Genomic DNA, 14,770 nt, shown 5'->3' with positions numbered 1-14,770 from the left:
CTCACCTTCTGGCTCAAAGCATTGCTGCATCACATCGTGTATGATCTCCTCCGAATTGTCAATTGTGTGTTCACGCCAAGTTTCGCCGTTATCCGAACGCAAAATAATTATTTCCCGTTCCTTGCCACGCAATGAGGCAAAATGTGGTACCTCCATGACGACGGGCCCAATGAATTTGGTCGAGCATGGACCCAGCTCGAGGACACGACTGGCCAGAGCCTCACCCTCCATCAGCTGGGGCGGATGCATGGTCCGTTGGGGTTTCACATACCGGCAAGTCACCCTAGTTGGTTGGCAGGTGGAACGAGATGGAATTATCATCCTAACACCACTGTGACGGCAACCCCGCATGGCTCCGCCTCGGGCATCCACCAGGAAGGACACCAAAAAGCTTTTCCAGCTTAGTTTGCGACTGTACATGAAAATGATTCTAGACAATCTGGAGTATAGCTTAAATGATGATGTACTCACCCCACATGTGGTGGATCCTCGTGGCTAGATCCATTGGCTATATAGACACTGTCGACGGTGGCCTTTGGCGAATTGCCATACACCTGAGCCTTGTGTGGACTAACAATTTCCTCACCGATGGTCGGTGGTACACCGGTAGAGTACTCAGCACTATGTGTCATACGATTTGAATCCATACGCTCGTCGCGGGTTACATCAATGGGTAGCGAGTCATCGCCTAGGGATTTCATTTCATCAACGGTCAGATAGCGATAAGGTTGATCTGATAGCATATTATCTTCGCCTAGGTATTTGTAATTTTGTTGTTTTTTTTGTTTTGTTTTTTTTTTTTTTTGTTCGATTTTCGATTCGGTTGCATTCCAGCGCATTTAGGCATTTTGTTTCAATTAAGCGCAAGACAGAGTCCAATTGGCCATATATAGCGATGTTGTTGCAGTTGTAGTTGTAATTATATTTATTGTGTTATATTGTGGTGTTGTTATTGTTGTTGTTGTTATAGTTGTTGATTTTGCATTTAACATGAGAGCGCAGTGCATTGAAAATAGAAGAATGCAAGTGAGTTTTGATTTTAGTTTCAACAATTTCGTTAATTATACATGCTTTAGATTAAATTAATCATTGTTATCTTTTTTCTCTCTGAATATATTTAGATTATAATAGTAGTAATAGTAGTTATAAGTAGTAGGGAATGATACGAGAATATGTAAAGCTAGCATGACACCATTTAACAATTTGTTTATAGGAGCTTATTAAATTAAGTATATATATTTTATATAGGATAAATATGTAGTTGAGTTTCGCATGCCGCGTTACAAGCAAAAATATTTGTTGAATATTTGAAGAGAACATTGATCTGCACACCAATAAATGTTGTCCCCGCTCTGATTGTCTAGCACAAATATATACATATGTATATAGATATGTAATGTATATGTAGGGTATATATGTACATTTAGACGCCCTGTGGTCTTTTGCCAATTTCTTACACTTCGATTGACTTTGATTGAATGGCAAGAAAAGAAAAGGACATTTAGAAAACTGTTAGGAAAACTAATTATTGCAATGCAACTTATGAGATCCTAATCAAAAGACAAAAGATAAACTATTCGTCTATTGCTAATTTCGCATAATCGAAATAATCATGTCTATGACAAGAAAAAAATCAGAATTTGTCTGTCTGAGCCGGGGCTTTAATTATAATTTTTATCTTTCGATTATTGAAGACACGAAATACAAATCCCTTATAAATAAAAAAAACTCAGCAAAAAAAAAAAAAAAAACATTTTTTAAGCACTACACCCAATTCTGGGGTAAAACATGATATAAATTTAAAATAAGAATTAAATTAAGAATTTAAAATAACAATATCGAGTAATTTGGAGCGAGATTGTACAGATGACTTTTCATTGTTTGCCATTTTAGAGCAAAATCTATTTAACCGATTACTTTAAAAATCATACCCAAGATCATGAAAAAAACTAATTTTGGGAACCCCTTTTCATTCCACGTGAATATATGTATGTATATATACATATGTTGTTTGTGTCTACATTGGTGGAAGATAAAGCAGACATTCATAGATATAATATAGGATAAATTGAGTCGCTGTTGTATAGTTTTTTATTTTGATAGTAAAACAACGTCAAGAATTATAGTAATTAACACACACACACTGATACGATGCAACCATATAAAGTGCCATCACAGTTAAAAAATGGAAATTAATTTCTTTCATAGTTTGTCTCATTCATAACCAATCGGTAACAATTTATATAGCCAATTGGATGCACTTGATAATGGCCAGCGTTTACGATTAAGTTACGAAATACGAGTTGAGAATTTCAAATTGTCCTTACTAGAGACATAGAGATTATCGCCCTGATAATATGGCAAATAGATATGAGTATCGGGCCGATGGCGATCACGGTCACGTTCATGGTCACGTTCTTGGTCAATGCCAATGCCAATGCCATACTCGTAGCATGCGTCCAATTCCCAATTTGTGTCACCTGACGGGTGGCACACATGGTAAAAAGCGAATATTCTTGGAATGTGTTTGTTTGTTTTGATTTCTTAGAATTCACTTAATATCTAAATGCATAGAACTAACGACTTGAGTGTGAGTGCTCTGGCTTGTCTAGCATGGCAATGGGTGATAGTGTTTCTATATTTTTGGTTCTAAAACTATTGTATGTGTTATTGTACTTACCGCCCTCTTCTTCGGAGTCTGACATGAAGGATTCATGCATGGCCTCGGGTGCCACAACACGATATTTCTCTTCAGATTGTGTTGTTGGGGCTGCTGCATCATCCTCTTTGGTAATGGATTTCAATGAATCCAAGACACTAATGTAGCCCAATTTGCGGGCAATATGCAATGGCGTCTGACCATTGACAGTCTGAGCATTGGCATTGGCCTTATGCTCCAGCAGTAAGTTAACGATATGACAATGTCCCTGCTGGGCTGTCTGATGCAACGGCGTATAGCCAATCGAGGTGGCCACATCGACATTGGCTCCATTCTGTAGTAGGAAACGCACCATATTGGCCTGACCGAAATGGGAGGCAACATGCAGTGGGGTATACCCAGCCTTGGTGGCCATATCGATATTGGCTCCATTACGTTGCAATATTTCGGCCACATTCACATTATCCTCCTGGGCGCACAGATGCATGGGTGTAAGACCATTTTTGGCCGGATGATTGACAGCTGCCTTGTGCTCGATTAAGAGATTCGATATTTCAGCATGTCCTTCCTGACTGCTCAGATGAAGGGGTGTAAAGCCGGCTTTGCTTTCGGCATTGGCCTGGGCGCCATATTCCAGCAATGTAGTGGCAATATCCATTTGATTTTTGCGTGCCGCAATATGAAGTGAAGTGTGTCCGTTCTTGGCAATGGCATGCGGACTGGCCCCCTTCTCGAGGAGGAGTAAGGCCACCTGCTGGTTATTGTAATGGCAGGCGACATGCAATGGGGTCACACCATTTTTACCCTGAGCATCGACATCTGCTTCCTTTTGCAGTAGCAGTTGGGCCACCTTAATGTGACCATATTTTGCTGTCAAATGCAATGGAGTGAATCCCTTCTTGGTGGCTGCATCCAAAGCGGCCCCGTTTTCAATCAATACAGCGGCCACCTGGTGGGGTTAGTTGGGGAAGTTAGGAAAATTGCATATCAGTTAATTAAAATATATATATACATAGGATTTACATAGAATGCATGTAAAAATAATAGAAACAAAATCAAAAAATATTCCAAAAAAAAAAAGTAAATACCAAAATAAGTTGCAACATTTATTTGTGATCGTTCGAAACAGATAACGGAAACAATTAGGGATAATTACTCAATAACGATTAACTAAAAATAGATACAAAACAGAAAAAGAATCCTAAGAAATCAAATGAAAAACTCTTGATGGCGTATCCAAAACAATTGCATCAAATAGACAGTATCGATGTGGTCGGTGATTTTTTTCGCAATCAATTCTTTTACCTCATCCTGACCCTCCTTGGCGGCAATATGCAAAGCCGTATACATATCCTTGGTGGTGGCATCCACTTGTGCCCCATGCTGTAGCAGCAGCATGACAATATCAACATTACCCAATCTCGAGGCAATATGCAATGGTGTCTGCTGTTCCCGTGCCCGGGCATCCACTTGAGCACCATTGCGCAACAGAATGCGTATAATGTCGGTCTGCAAAATTCAATTGTGTTGAAATGACAAAGGATTTGCACATCTCTAAAGCAAACAAACCTGATTGGCTCTAGCTGCCAAATGCAAAGGCGTCTCGCCACGCACAGTGGGCACATCTGGACTGGCATCGTGTTGCAACAAATAGATGACGATATTCATGCATCCCATAAAGGCAGCCACATGCAAGGGCGTCAGACCACTCTCTGTGGTGGCACTAATGCTGGCTCCATGACGCAGCAGCAGTTCCACTACCTTCAAGCGATTCTTCTTGCAGGCAATATGCAGTGGAGTAAAACCGTTGAGAGCCCTCGCATTGGCATCGGCATTGCGATCAAGCAGCAATTTGGCCACCCGAACATGTCCGCAATGAGCAGCCACATGCAGGGCAGTCAGATAATCCACGGTCACCTCGTCCACCGGTGCACGATGATATAGCAAGATGCGAGCGGCATCCACATGCTCACCCTGGGCAGCCATATGTAGGGGGCCAGCCCGTTTTTGGTCTTGGCACTGATGGGAGCACCGCGCTCTAAAAGCATATCCACCACCTGTTCATGACCCGATCGAGCGGCACAATGCAACGGGGTTAGGCCATCTCGTGTCTTAGCCTCAATGTTGCCGCCCTTCTCCAGCAGTAGGGAAACCATATTGGTCTTTCCCCATTTGGCAGCCACATGAAGTGGACTGATATTATGCTTTGCCGAATAGTTGACATCGGCGCCCTTTTGAATAAGCAGATTGGCGATATTTTGATTGCCATAATGCGAGGCAATGTGCAGGGGTGTGAATCCTGACTTGGAAGTTACATCCGGATTGTGATCGTTCTGTGTGTATTAGTATAAGGATTATTTGTCTCAAACTCTCTGTCTCTCTCTCTCTTTTCTCTTCTCGCCGAATATACTTACATCCAATAGTAGAGTTGCTGCTTTAACATCATCCTTTTTGGCTGCGATATGCAGAGCAGGCAAACGGACCTTGCCACGCGTATCGCTCTCGAGGAGTACAGCGACAACCTTGTCGTGACCCTGCTGCATAGCCACTGCCAATGGTGTAAAGCCATCTTCAGTGGCCAGACTCTGATTGGCTCCATTTGATAGAAGAAGACGCACTACAGCATCATGATTCTCCTGAGCGGCCATATACAGTGGCGTAAATCCATTCTGTGACTGCACATTGACGGAGGCATTGTGCTCTAGCAGCAATTTAACCACCTCCTCTTGCCCGGCCAGCGATGCAATGTGCAGAGCAGTATTCCCCTTCTTTGTTGCACTATCCACAATGGCTCCGCGACGCAATAGCTCCGAGACAACGTGTATGTGTCCATCCTTAGAAGCCAGATGCAGAGCATTCAACCCATTCTATATATCAATCAATCAATCAATCAGTTAATCACTTGTTTACTTCTTTCCACTTTTTAGTTAGTACAACTCACCGCATTGCTGGTATTTATGTCAATGTTGTTCTTCAAATGCTCTAAAACGCGCTCCAAATTTCCAGCGCGAGCAGCACGCAGAAATGATGTGTTGCCATCGCCCTACAATTGCAATCGTATTTTAATATATACTCACATATAAAACTCATTTCACGACCAATATTAACATTCATAAAAATGAAAAATTGAAATAAAATCGAGAAAACTGAACTGAGAACGAGAGGAGATACACCTACTTGAAGCTTTGTTTGGCCTTCTTACTATTTTCCTACTTCTGGGTTTGTCGTTTTTTAAGATCCTTCATTTACCTCTTTTCCTATCTCTTTCCAAGGAGCAATAGACACAAAAGGAAACCACACACAATCAAAACATTAATTTTTGTCAGCCTTAAAGGATCTATTTTCACTATAAAAGTCTGAACTAACTTTATTATAAATTCTGTTCAATTAATTTGATTTCAAGCCAAGTCGTTAATTGATTTCCAAGTCTTTGTCAAAGTGTGCAACATTAGTTTCATGAATTAAATACCCAAATGATATCATAGTGAATAGGCTTCATTATTTTCGATTGCAATTGGGGCAATATAATTAACAACAGCCTTGGAATTTTTGTCCATAAAGCCGGGAACATTAGTCAGGCCCAAAGGTCAAAGATAAGCGGCTGGAAATAATCGTCTATAAGCTATCCACCTTTACCACCTGAAGCGAACGAATGTTATACAACCGGGTTTTTTTTAGAGTGGGTCCTTTAACGGTAGGGGTGGTGGTTACAAGGTGGTAACAAGGAAAAGTTGCGTGCTTAATGAGAATTTATCATATGGCTATGAAGAGATTCAGTTCATTTAACTTGGATTCGGAGTGTTATTGATCGTAAAACCTAAGACCGTAAGTTGCCCAATGTTTTATTTCCAAAAAAGAAATAAAACAAAAATTTGCATATTATGCACCTGTCGTTACTCAAGTTCAACTTGCCGTCCCGGCAACGGTCAAGGCGAGGGGTCAACATTTATGTATATGGCGCAGGTGTATTTCGGCCTAATAGACGAAACAACACCCACAACCAAGTCTCACACCTGCACACCCACCCGACCAATCCGATGCCAGACTTAATGCTTCAGTGGATTTGTTCTTGGATTCGATTTCGAAAATGACGTCATGACAGAGTGCAACTGGAAAACTGTCGACGACTGTGTGGTGACTGAAGACTGGAAAACGCGACAAATTTCGCACTTTGCCGACATCGAAAGACCGAAAGACACGACAGTAAAATGACCGCAACTCAGACACCCGCCAGACCCTTTGTTTCATGTCCAAAGCAATTTTAAGCTGTTGCAGTATGGGGCTCGCTTAAGGGCTTGTCTATCCCTGCCTACCCACAACCTACCTACATATATCGTCCTAGAACCTCTTCAGTAAATAGGAAGTAAGTGTAGTTGAGTCCTTTTCTTTTAACTCATTTCGTATGCCCTAAGCATACATGCTCATACAAATTGAAAAGAAGACGCTTGCTGCTTGTTTGCTTGTTTGTTGGTTCCAAAAAGGGAGAATTAACGATGCCAGACATACAACATACATACATAATGTGTAAATGTCCCTGTGTGATGTGTGTGTGTGAGTGTGTGTGTGTAGGGGCAAAAGTTCAAAGGTTCTTCGGCTTGGGCATTGTGTAACAAGCTCAAGCCGGTCTAAATTGGGTGCTCAAGTAAAGAAGTTTGTTTGGGCGAACCCTTGAAGTGGATTTGCTTTGAACTTGGGTTTTTGTTGCAAATGATTTATCCAAAGTGCCAACACCATCCTTTGGGTTCAATTTAAACTCAAGCGCAAATACAATCAACAATAGCAGCAGCAGCTCCGGGAGATGGGAAAATGATTGAAATATGACTCATAATATGGATTTTTTTCTTCTTTCACCATCTTGAACTAAAATGTCGCATGTCATCATTAAATATAACCTAAATCTCTAATACCGTAGCCAACTTAGTTACTGGCACACGCACATACCACACCCAGTTTGAATGCCACCACCGCGACCATAAGCGCGACCAGCACCACCTGGTTTTGGTCCCACTAACCCGCAGAGTACCAACGATTCCTAACAATGGCTATTTATAGCCAATTGTGTCCCCATGATATATACACACATATATATATGTATATAGGTAAAAAGAGAGAGAGATCATAAACTACTAATGCAACGCCCACAATTACCAATCACTAAAAGAATTCAATATGTTGAAAGGGGTGGACAAAAAATCAATAACTTTTTCAAAGAGACACCTTTTTATACCAAGAGATTCATAAAACAATCTCATTTCCCCTTTTTTTTAATAGAAACCTTAAGGATTTCCCTTGCTATCACACTGCAATTGTCGAGTTTTCAGTTAGCTTTTAGTCAGACAATGAAAAATCGATAATTCGCAAAATGGACGCCAACATGGCTGCCCCTGTTTATGGCGAGGAGTTTGCTCGACATTTGAAGGCTGAAAATCAAGCACATATACAGATAAAGAAATGGTTACCTGAGCAGCAGTTTCTGTGACCATTTTGCCAGAATGCAAAATGTCCTTAGAAATGAATAAACTTTTCCTTCCGTCTATATATATATTTGGATATATATATATATATAGGATAGAGAAATTGTGTAAGCGGCTCTCGTGCTATGTCGTCACTGATTAGTCATATTTTGTGTTCACTGAAAAAAAACTTCTCTCTCGATTTTGCACTTTTTCACTTGGCTGGACAATTGGACTAATAGACTGACTTCTTGAATTTTAAATGCACTTTTATCGATTTTTCCTTGGGACGTTATTCTTTTCTTATTTTTTTTTTTTTTTATATAAGCTACTACAACGAGTGCAAGGGTGTGTGCGAGGGCTGTGTGTGTGTGTGTTTGTGTATGTGTACGTGAGTGTCAGTGTTTGTGTATGTGTGTGTGTGTGTGTGTGTGCTGATTGGATTCCTTTTGATGTTCACACACAGTCCCTTCTGAATTCACGTTTCTCTATATATTTTGTTGTTTTCTATTTGAGGAGCAGTTTTTGGCTTTGCTGCCGTTTTCTTCAATGTTCAACTCCAGACTGGATGCGTTGCCCAAGCAAAAAGTCCTATGTGCCGTGGTTGAAATTTTTCATCAGGATTTTCGAAGGACCTGCGCACTTGAACATTCCAATTGGAATATGCCGAAGCCGCCCGTCCCCATCCGCCCGCCACGTCATTTGTGCTTCCGCACCACCACCACCACCACCCAAGGCAAACCCGAGGCAACCCAACCCAACTGAAGGGTATAGGGTAGTAAGAGTTTATTCTCGGTGGTTAGTGGAAGTAGGAAGCGGAAGCAAAAAAAAAAAAAAGAAGAGAATAAAAATCCCTTGTGGCACGTGCGTTTTGTTTTGTTGACGTTTTTCCAAACTTCAAGTGGCAGTGGCAATGGAAGTGGAGGCAAGCACGTGCTGCAGCTGCATCGCACCGTTCCAGAGTGAATGTACGAATTTTACGTTTGTCCTTAGTCTAGTATGAACTAAATGAAATATTTATAAAAAGACCAACGCCTATTTGCAGATAGTGCAACTTTTTTCATCTTAAGATTTGGCTAATCATTTTGCTTAACCCTTGTAAGACTACTTTCACATGATTTGGTAAGAAGCAAATAGGACATTTAGAACATTGTATTAACATATTACCCAGAAATCCTTTTAAATAATCCCTCTCTATAATCCTTGCTTACCATGTGGCGATGTCGTTTTGACCTCTATTCAAAATAAATGCAAACATTTAATACTAAGTTTGTTTTAATAAAAGGACTACATGAAAATTTGGTTTATATGTGTTGATCTATAACTAAGGAATATCAATGATTCCATATCCGCCAGGATGAAAAAAACTCAATTTTCCTTAAAATTGTTTTGGATTGAATTGGACCATTTAATTATTTTTTTAAAACTCAACATAATTTCCGTTAAAGTTAGTACACGCTTTCAAGTATTTTGTAACTCCACATAAAAAGTCCGAACTGTCCAAAGAACGGCCTACAATCGTAGCATAGCAACTAACGAACTTATTGACAAAAGTCACTGTTTCCGACCGATCCTTCATATGGGAGATATATGATATAGTCTCTAGATCTTTAACAAATTTGGCACAGGTGCAATAAACTCATCAAGAAAACAACGAAGTTATTGAGAAAAGTCACTGTTCGTGACTTTGCCGCTTGTTTGGTAGATATATGATATAGTGGTCCGATCCGGCTGAATCCGAGATATACGAACTGTGCAGTATATACAAGCTTAGATGTCGATACAGACGGACGGACGGACATGGCTATTTGAACTCGTCTCGTCGTGCTGATCAAGAATATACACTATATGGTCGGAGATGCTTCCTTCAATGCGTTCTGACAAAAATTAATATACCCTTTTTGCAAGAGTATAAATAAGGGACAAAAAATCCATGTTTCAAAATTAAATGGCAATGAAAAAGAGAAGCCAAATAGGGAAAACCCTTTTAGGATTCTCCAAGTTGTAAATGATTCTAGTCAGAATTAGAATGTTTTAAAATGAGTGCACTTCGACTTGAAGCAGGTTGCAAGTCACCTGATCTAGTTTATAGATTCCACTTCCGTCACTGCCACTTTGTGTGCGGGAGAACTATCCTAACAAAATAGAAATTAATCTTACTCTCGTTTCATGTCACTTCATTGCATTGCATGTTCCAGGCCAGCTGTGCTCAAATTACACATTAACACATTAAACTAATTAGCTAAGTAAACCAAGTAGAAATCATCTGGCTATATAGCTGACTAGCCCATAAGTAGTTTCCATCCCCCCTCTTGGTTTCTATCTTGCTCTTTCGCACTCTCTTGGTGTTAATCTAGTCCTGGACAAGGGCAAGGCAAAGGCAGCTGCGTTTGTTGACTCAGCGTAAACAAAGATTGCTTATAGACACAATCCACAGTTGGTTGGTTGGGTTGGGCCGCTGACTGGAGATTTCCACGATTCCACAATTTCTTGGTCGACGCAGTCGCAACGTCTGACTGGATTTTTGTTTATTTCCCGTTTCGATATTGGATGTGCGGCGGATCCAATTCGAAAGTCACACCAGTCCCTCTCTCTTACACCCAGGGGTCTGGCTAGGATTCCCAGTCACGTTGTGCCAAGTAAGCCAATGCAAGGGGAGAACGACACCATTTAATTTCAGCAAGTTGATATATACATACGTACATAGGTACATACATATGTACATATATACAAAGGGATTTGGTTTTCTGTTTAATGGCAAATTAGGCAACAATGTGAACACACACAACAGAAGGATGGTGAGAAGGGTGAGAAACCAAACCGGGAACAGGAACCACCCTAACTACTTGCGATAAAAGCCAACCCCCCTGCGACGATTGCATAAAATTGCATTTCAAAGTGCAGTTTCGTGACCAGTTCAAATTCTTAATGCCTGCCACACACATGAGTGTGTGTGAATCACGTTGCATGCAATTAAGTAGTAAAGAATTGTAGCAGCCAGAAAAGGAACCCTCTTCTTCTTATTGTGCTTGTGTCATGAGTCGGCAAGGTGACGCACACACACGCACACCACCACAAACACACACAAACACTTTGAGAATTTAATCAAAGACCTGCTTGTTCCTTGCGTCGCATTCCACTTCAAGCCCAAAATTCTAGCATTTATCCGTTGGTCAAATATTCACTTATTTATTTTGGACCCAACAAAAGGGTTTTCGATTACAATTTAAACAATATCGAATGCAAACTGACAAGGGGTTGTCCTCAAGACTCAAATGTACTCAAAGACTCAAATGGCATGTTTGCATGTCAGCTGGTACTCAAAAAAAATGTATACTCTCTGGACTAAGCCTACTACTCCTTTGGGGCATATATCGTTTCTTCACTTATTCTCGTCAAAACTTAAATTGAAAATTCTACAATTTGAAAGTAACTAAAGATGAGCTTCTTATTAAAATAAATATGTTAATAGATTTATTTAAAAACACTAGAGAACCTTCTCTTGATAAAGTTCGCTTTAAAAAATCAAGAAAAAAAACATCTAACTTAAAACAAAACTGCAAACAAAGAGTTGGTTGTTTTTTGTCGACGTTTTTGATTAGCTTTAAAGGTTTGATGTAAAGAAAACAGTTTCTACAAACCATGATAAATTATTGAATTAGATTATTATTAATATTTAGCTAAAATGTGAAACAGAGGAAACCTTACGGGCTTGTAACTAATAATTTCCCTATTTTGTCTTTTAGTCTAGTTTAAAAAGATTTCACTCTAGAAAATATATATTATAATAATAGTATATCAAATGATTAAAACGGGCTTTTAACCGGCTTAAGGTCAATAAATATATACAAAAGAATTTAAAACTTATGCAGATTAGCCACATATTTATACAAACTAGTTCTATACTATCAGCAGCCTTTGCCAAAGATTTTAGAGTTGTAATGGACACACCATATCTTCAGTACGAAAACTAGTTGGGGATTCCAACCAAATAAAGCGAAAGATTGGCAAAGCGTTCGACAAGCGTCATCATTATTATTATTATTATTTAAAATATTTTTTATAGGTGTTTAAAGTTTCACAAATTTTTTACACTCAAAAAAAGAAAGAGTATCTTTACTTCGACCACTTGTAATGTGATAATAATATTATCATTTCGTTTCGTATTAGTTATATTTAATGTTTATATTAGCAATGTCGCTTTGACGTGCCATATGAAATTACAAGAGCCATGACAGGAATGTTTAGGGCCACAACAACACTCACTCACACAGAATATTGCCTTAAGTAAATTACCAGTCAAACGATACTCGCCCAGGCTGATTGCCCACAAGTTTTACGACCTAAAAAACGCAACGCAGAAATTTAACACGCCAAAAGGACTCATGCCATAGTTGGCGGGTGGGTATAGGAGAAAAGCGAGAGTCCTCAATTCATGGCAGTTCACTGCACTTGGCGTGCCACGCACAAAGAAAAAAAAAAACAAAACATTATGAAATTTTTCGTTTTAAAACATTTTTTTTCAACAACAAACATCGAGATATATGTATATAGAGATTGACGCCCTGCAGTCTTAGTCCTCTCCTCCACATTACATAAAACGCATTTATGAGATGTCAAGGTGTCTCTTTCTCTCCCTCTCTCTCTCTCTATCTGTCCCTTTTGGACTTACGCCCAAACTCTGTAGCGATGGAAAGCGTTTCTTTAGAGTCTCCATTTTACTCCAAAATTTCAGCTGACACAATTAATTATAGGCATATATTCTCTCTCGATATAAGTATATATAGAGATATATATTATTCTTAAAAACAAGAAAGCACAAATGCCCCACGCGGCAGCCGCACCGAGACGAACAGAAGACTACGAGCGATTTGAGTCGTTTTCTAAATTATTTTCGAATGCGCCACGAAATGTGGTGGAATGAGACCCAGACCCAGAAGCCAAATAGATGGCAAAAAAGACACAAAAACGAAAGAGTGTGTCTGTGCCAAAGAGAAAATTGTGTTTAGCCAATTTGTTCTATTTTTAAACCAAAACAAAATACATTCGAATACATTTTCGTAATGAAAAAGAGCTTTTTGATGAGTTTGGGAGCCAGCCAGGCAAGGATAGGATGGAATAGAGAATAGAACCGAGGCAAACTCTGTGGACTCTATGGGGCTAATGCATGTTTCTTGTATTTAATGATGCCTTAGAGACGCTGTGTCGCCCATATAAACGACGCCAGAGAGTCGGTTTTTGGGTTTTTTAAGTTGTTAATAGACAGAGTAAGGACACAATGACTCATTTGGTATTCTGGATAACGATGACAATGGCGTCATGCAGAGGATAATTGGATATCATTTAGCTTGAGGGTAAAACGACAAAACTTTATCATTAAAGGATGAAACTCAAAAAAATAAAGTAACTAAACAAAATAAAATTTTCATAGGCTCGGGCCATTTGAAGGTCAATTTGGAACCCTTTTATCACGCAACCACTCTCATTGTCAGACCCACTCCCAGTCTCATACCTCATGATGTAACTCACCGCACTCTGATGTCCTGTTGGGCAATGCTCATGCTTATCATGATGATGATGCTTATTGTTGCTAATGGGCGCGGCTCCATGTCCTCCTGCATGGCCCTCTAATGTTGGATGATGGAAAACCTGTTCATGCTGATGCAGATAATAGTCATAGTGTCCTATGTGCTCATGCTGCTGCTCCCCTGGTGGTGAAGAGATCTGCGATGGCGGACTATGATGGGACTTTGCATTGGCATGACCGTGATGCGTTTGTTGTTGTTTATGATGGGAATGTTGCTGTTGTTGCTGATGTTGCTGATGTTGCTGTTGTTGATGCTGTTGCTTTTGGTGCTGTTGCTGCTGCTGCGAGGAGTTACCATGATGATGATGATGATGATGATTATGCAGAGTGGGCTGCGATGGCAAATTGTGTCCACTGTGAGGCAGATGTGAGCTATGTTGCACACCCACCTGATGGTGATGTGGAATGTGACCTTGGGAGGCCTCCAACATGGTGGGTTGGATGTGAGTCACAAACTGGGCCATCTCTCACACAGAGTTTGTGTTTGCTTAACACAAGGATTTTCACTTGCGTTTGGCTTGAAGGCCAACAAAAAGCTTTACAGAGCACTTAGCACTTGTTTAAATTTGCTCCCTAAGGGATAGATTTTTTTGTAATGCAAGAATTATAAACTCATCATTTAGCATAAAACCAACAACATGGAAAAACAATTAAATACAAATATTTAAAAACTCTTTCACTGTTCATGATGTATACCTAAAAAAAATCTTTTGGAGGGAGCAGGGGGAGAACTCTTGTGAGCACTCTGGCACTGTGTATATGGACTCGGCGATAACGACGAAGATGTTTTTGCTTAACGCGTGGACAACCTTTTCGCAGGAGCAATGTCAAATGACTGACTGACTGGCAAGCCTAGGAGGCCAGGCCAAGCCAGGCCAGGCCAGGCGAAGCTATCCCAGTTGTGGCTTAGATGTGACAGGACTTTCTCCTCGTTTTCACGTCCTCGTACCCCACCCAGTCAGGACAACTTCGGTTGGGAGTCGTGTACGCTTCGCCTTTCCTTTATTTTTGTTTTTTGCCTTCCTTTTCAGTTTATGTTTTCGGTTTTTTGGTGTTCGTTTTTCTGGGTTT

At 40.1% G+C, this 14,770-nt stretch overlaps 2 protein-coding genes across 2 annotated transcripts in view; both read right to left on the bottom strand.

The window, feature by feature from the left end:
• Positions 1 to 12,950, bottom strand: part of Ank2 (Ankyrin 2) — a 70,297-nt gene extending 57,347 nt beyond the window's left edge. The window contains 10 exon segments of the mRNA XM_068293370.1: positions 6 to 412; positions 472 to 754; positions 2,328 to 2,480; positions 2,681 to 3,608; positions 3,965 to 4,168; positions 4,229 to 4,656; positions 4,659 to 4,992; positions 5,074 to 5,526; positions 5,601 to 5,702; positions 12,785 to 12,950. Coding sequence (XP_068149471.1) covers positions 6 to 412; positions 472 to 754; positions 2,328 to 2,480; positions 2,681 to 3,608; positions 3,965 to 4,168; positions 4,229 to 4,656; positions 4,659 to 4,992; positions 5,074 to 5,526; positions 5,601 to 5,702; positions 12,785 to 12,829 — 3,337 coding nt within the window. The 5' untranslated portion in view covers positions 12,830 to 12,950.
• Positions 12,951 to 13,429: 479 nt separating this feature from the next.
• Positions 13,430 to 14,163, bottom strand: LOC137580522 (myb-like protein Q). The gene is made up of 2 exons (XM_068294603.1): positions 13,642 to 14,163; positions 13,430 to 13,459 (listed from the first exon to the last, which is right to left on the bottom strand). The coding sequence occupies exons 1-2, from the start codon at positions 14,161 to 14,163 to the stop codon at positions 13,430 to 13,432; spliced, it is 552 nt and encodes a 183-aa protein (XP_068150704.1).
• Between the last annotated feature and the right edge of the window lie 607 nt (positions 14,164 to 14,770).

This window comes from Drosophila tropicalis, unplaced genomic scaffold, assembly GCF_018151085.1.
Source record: "Drosophila tropicalis isolate 14030-0801.00 unplaced genomic scaffold, ASM1815108v1 contig_1190, whole genome shotgun sequence".
NCBI classification, from domain to species: domain Eukaryota; kingdom Metazoa; phylum Arthropoda; class Insecta; order Diptera; family Drosophilidae; genus Drosophila; species Drosophila tropicalis.
The sequence above is the reverse complement of the archived record's forward strand: the minus strand, read 5'-3'. Positions and strand labels throughout refer to the sequence as shown.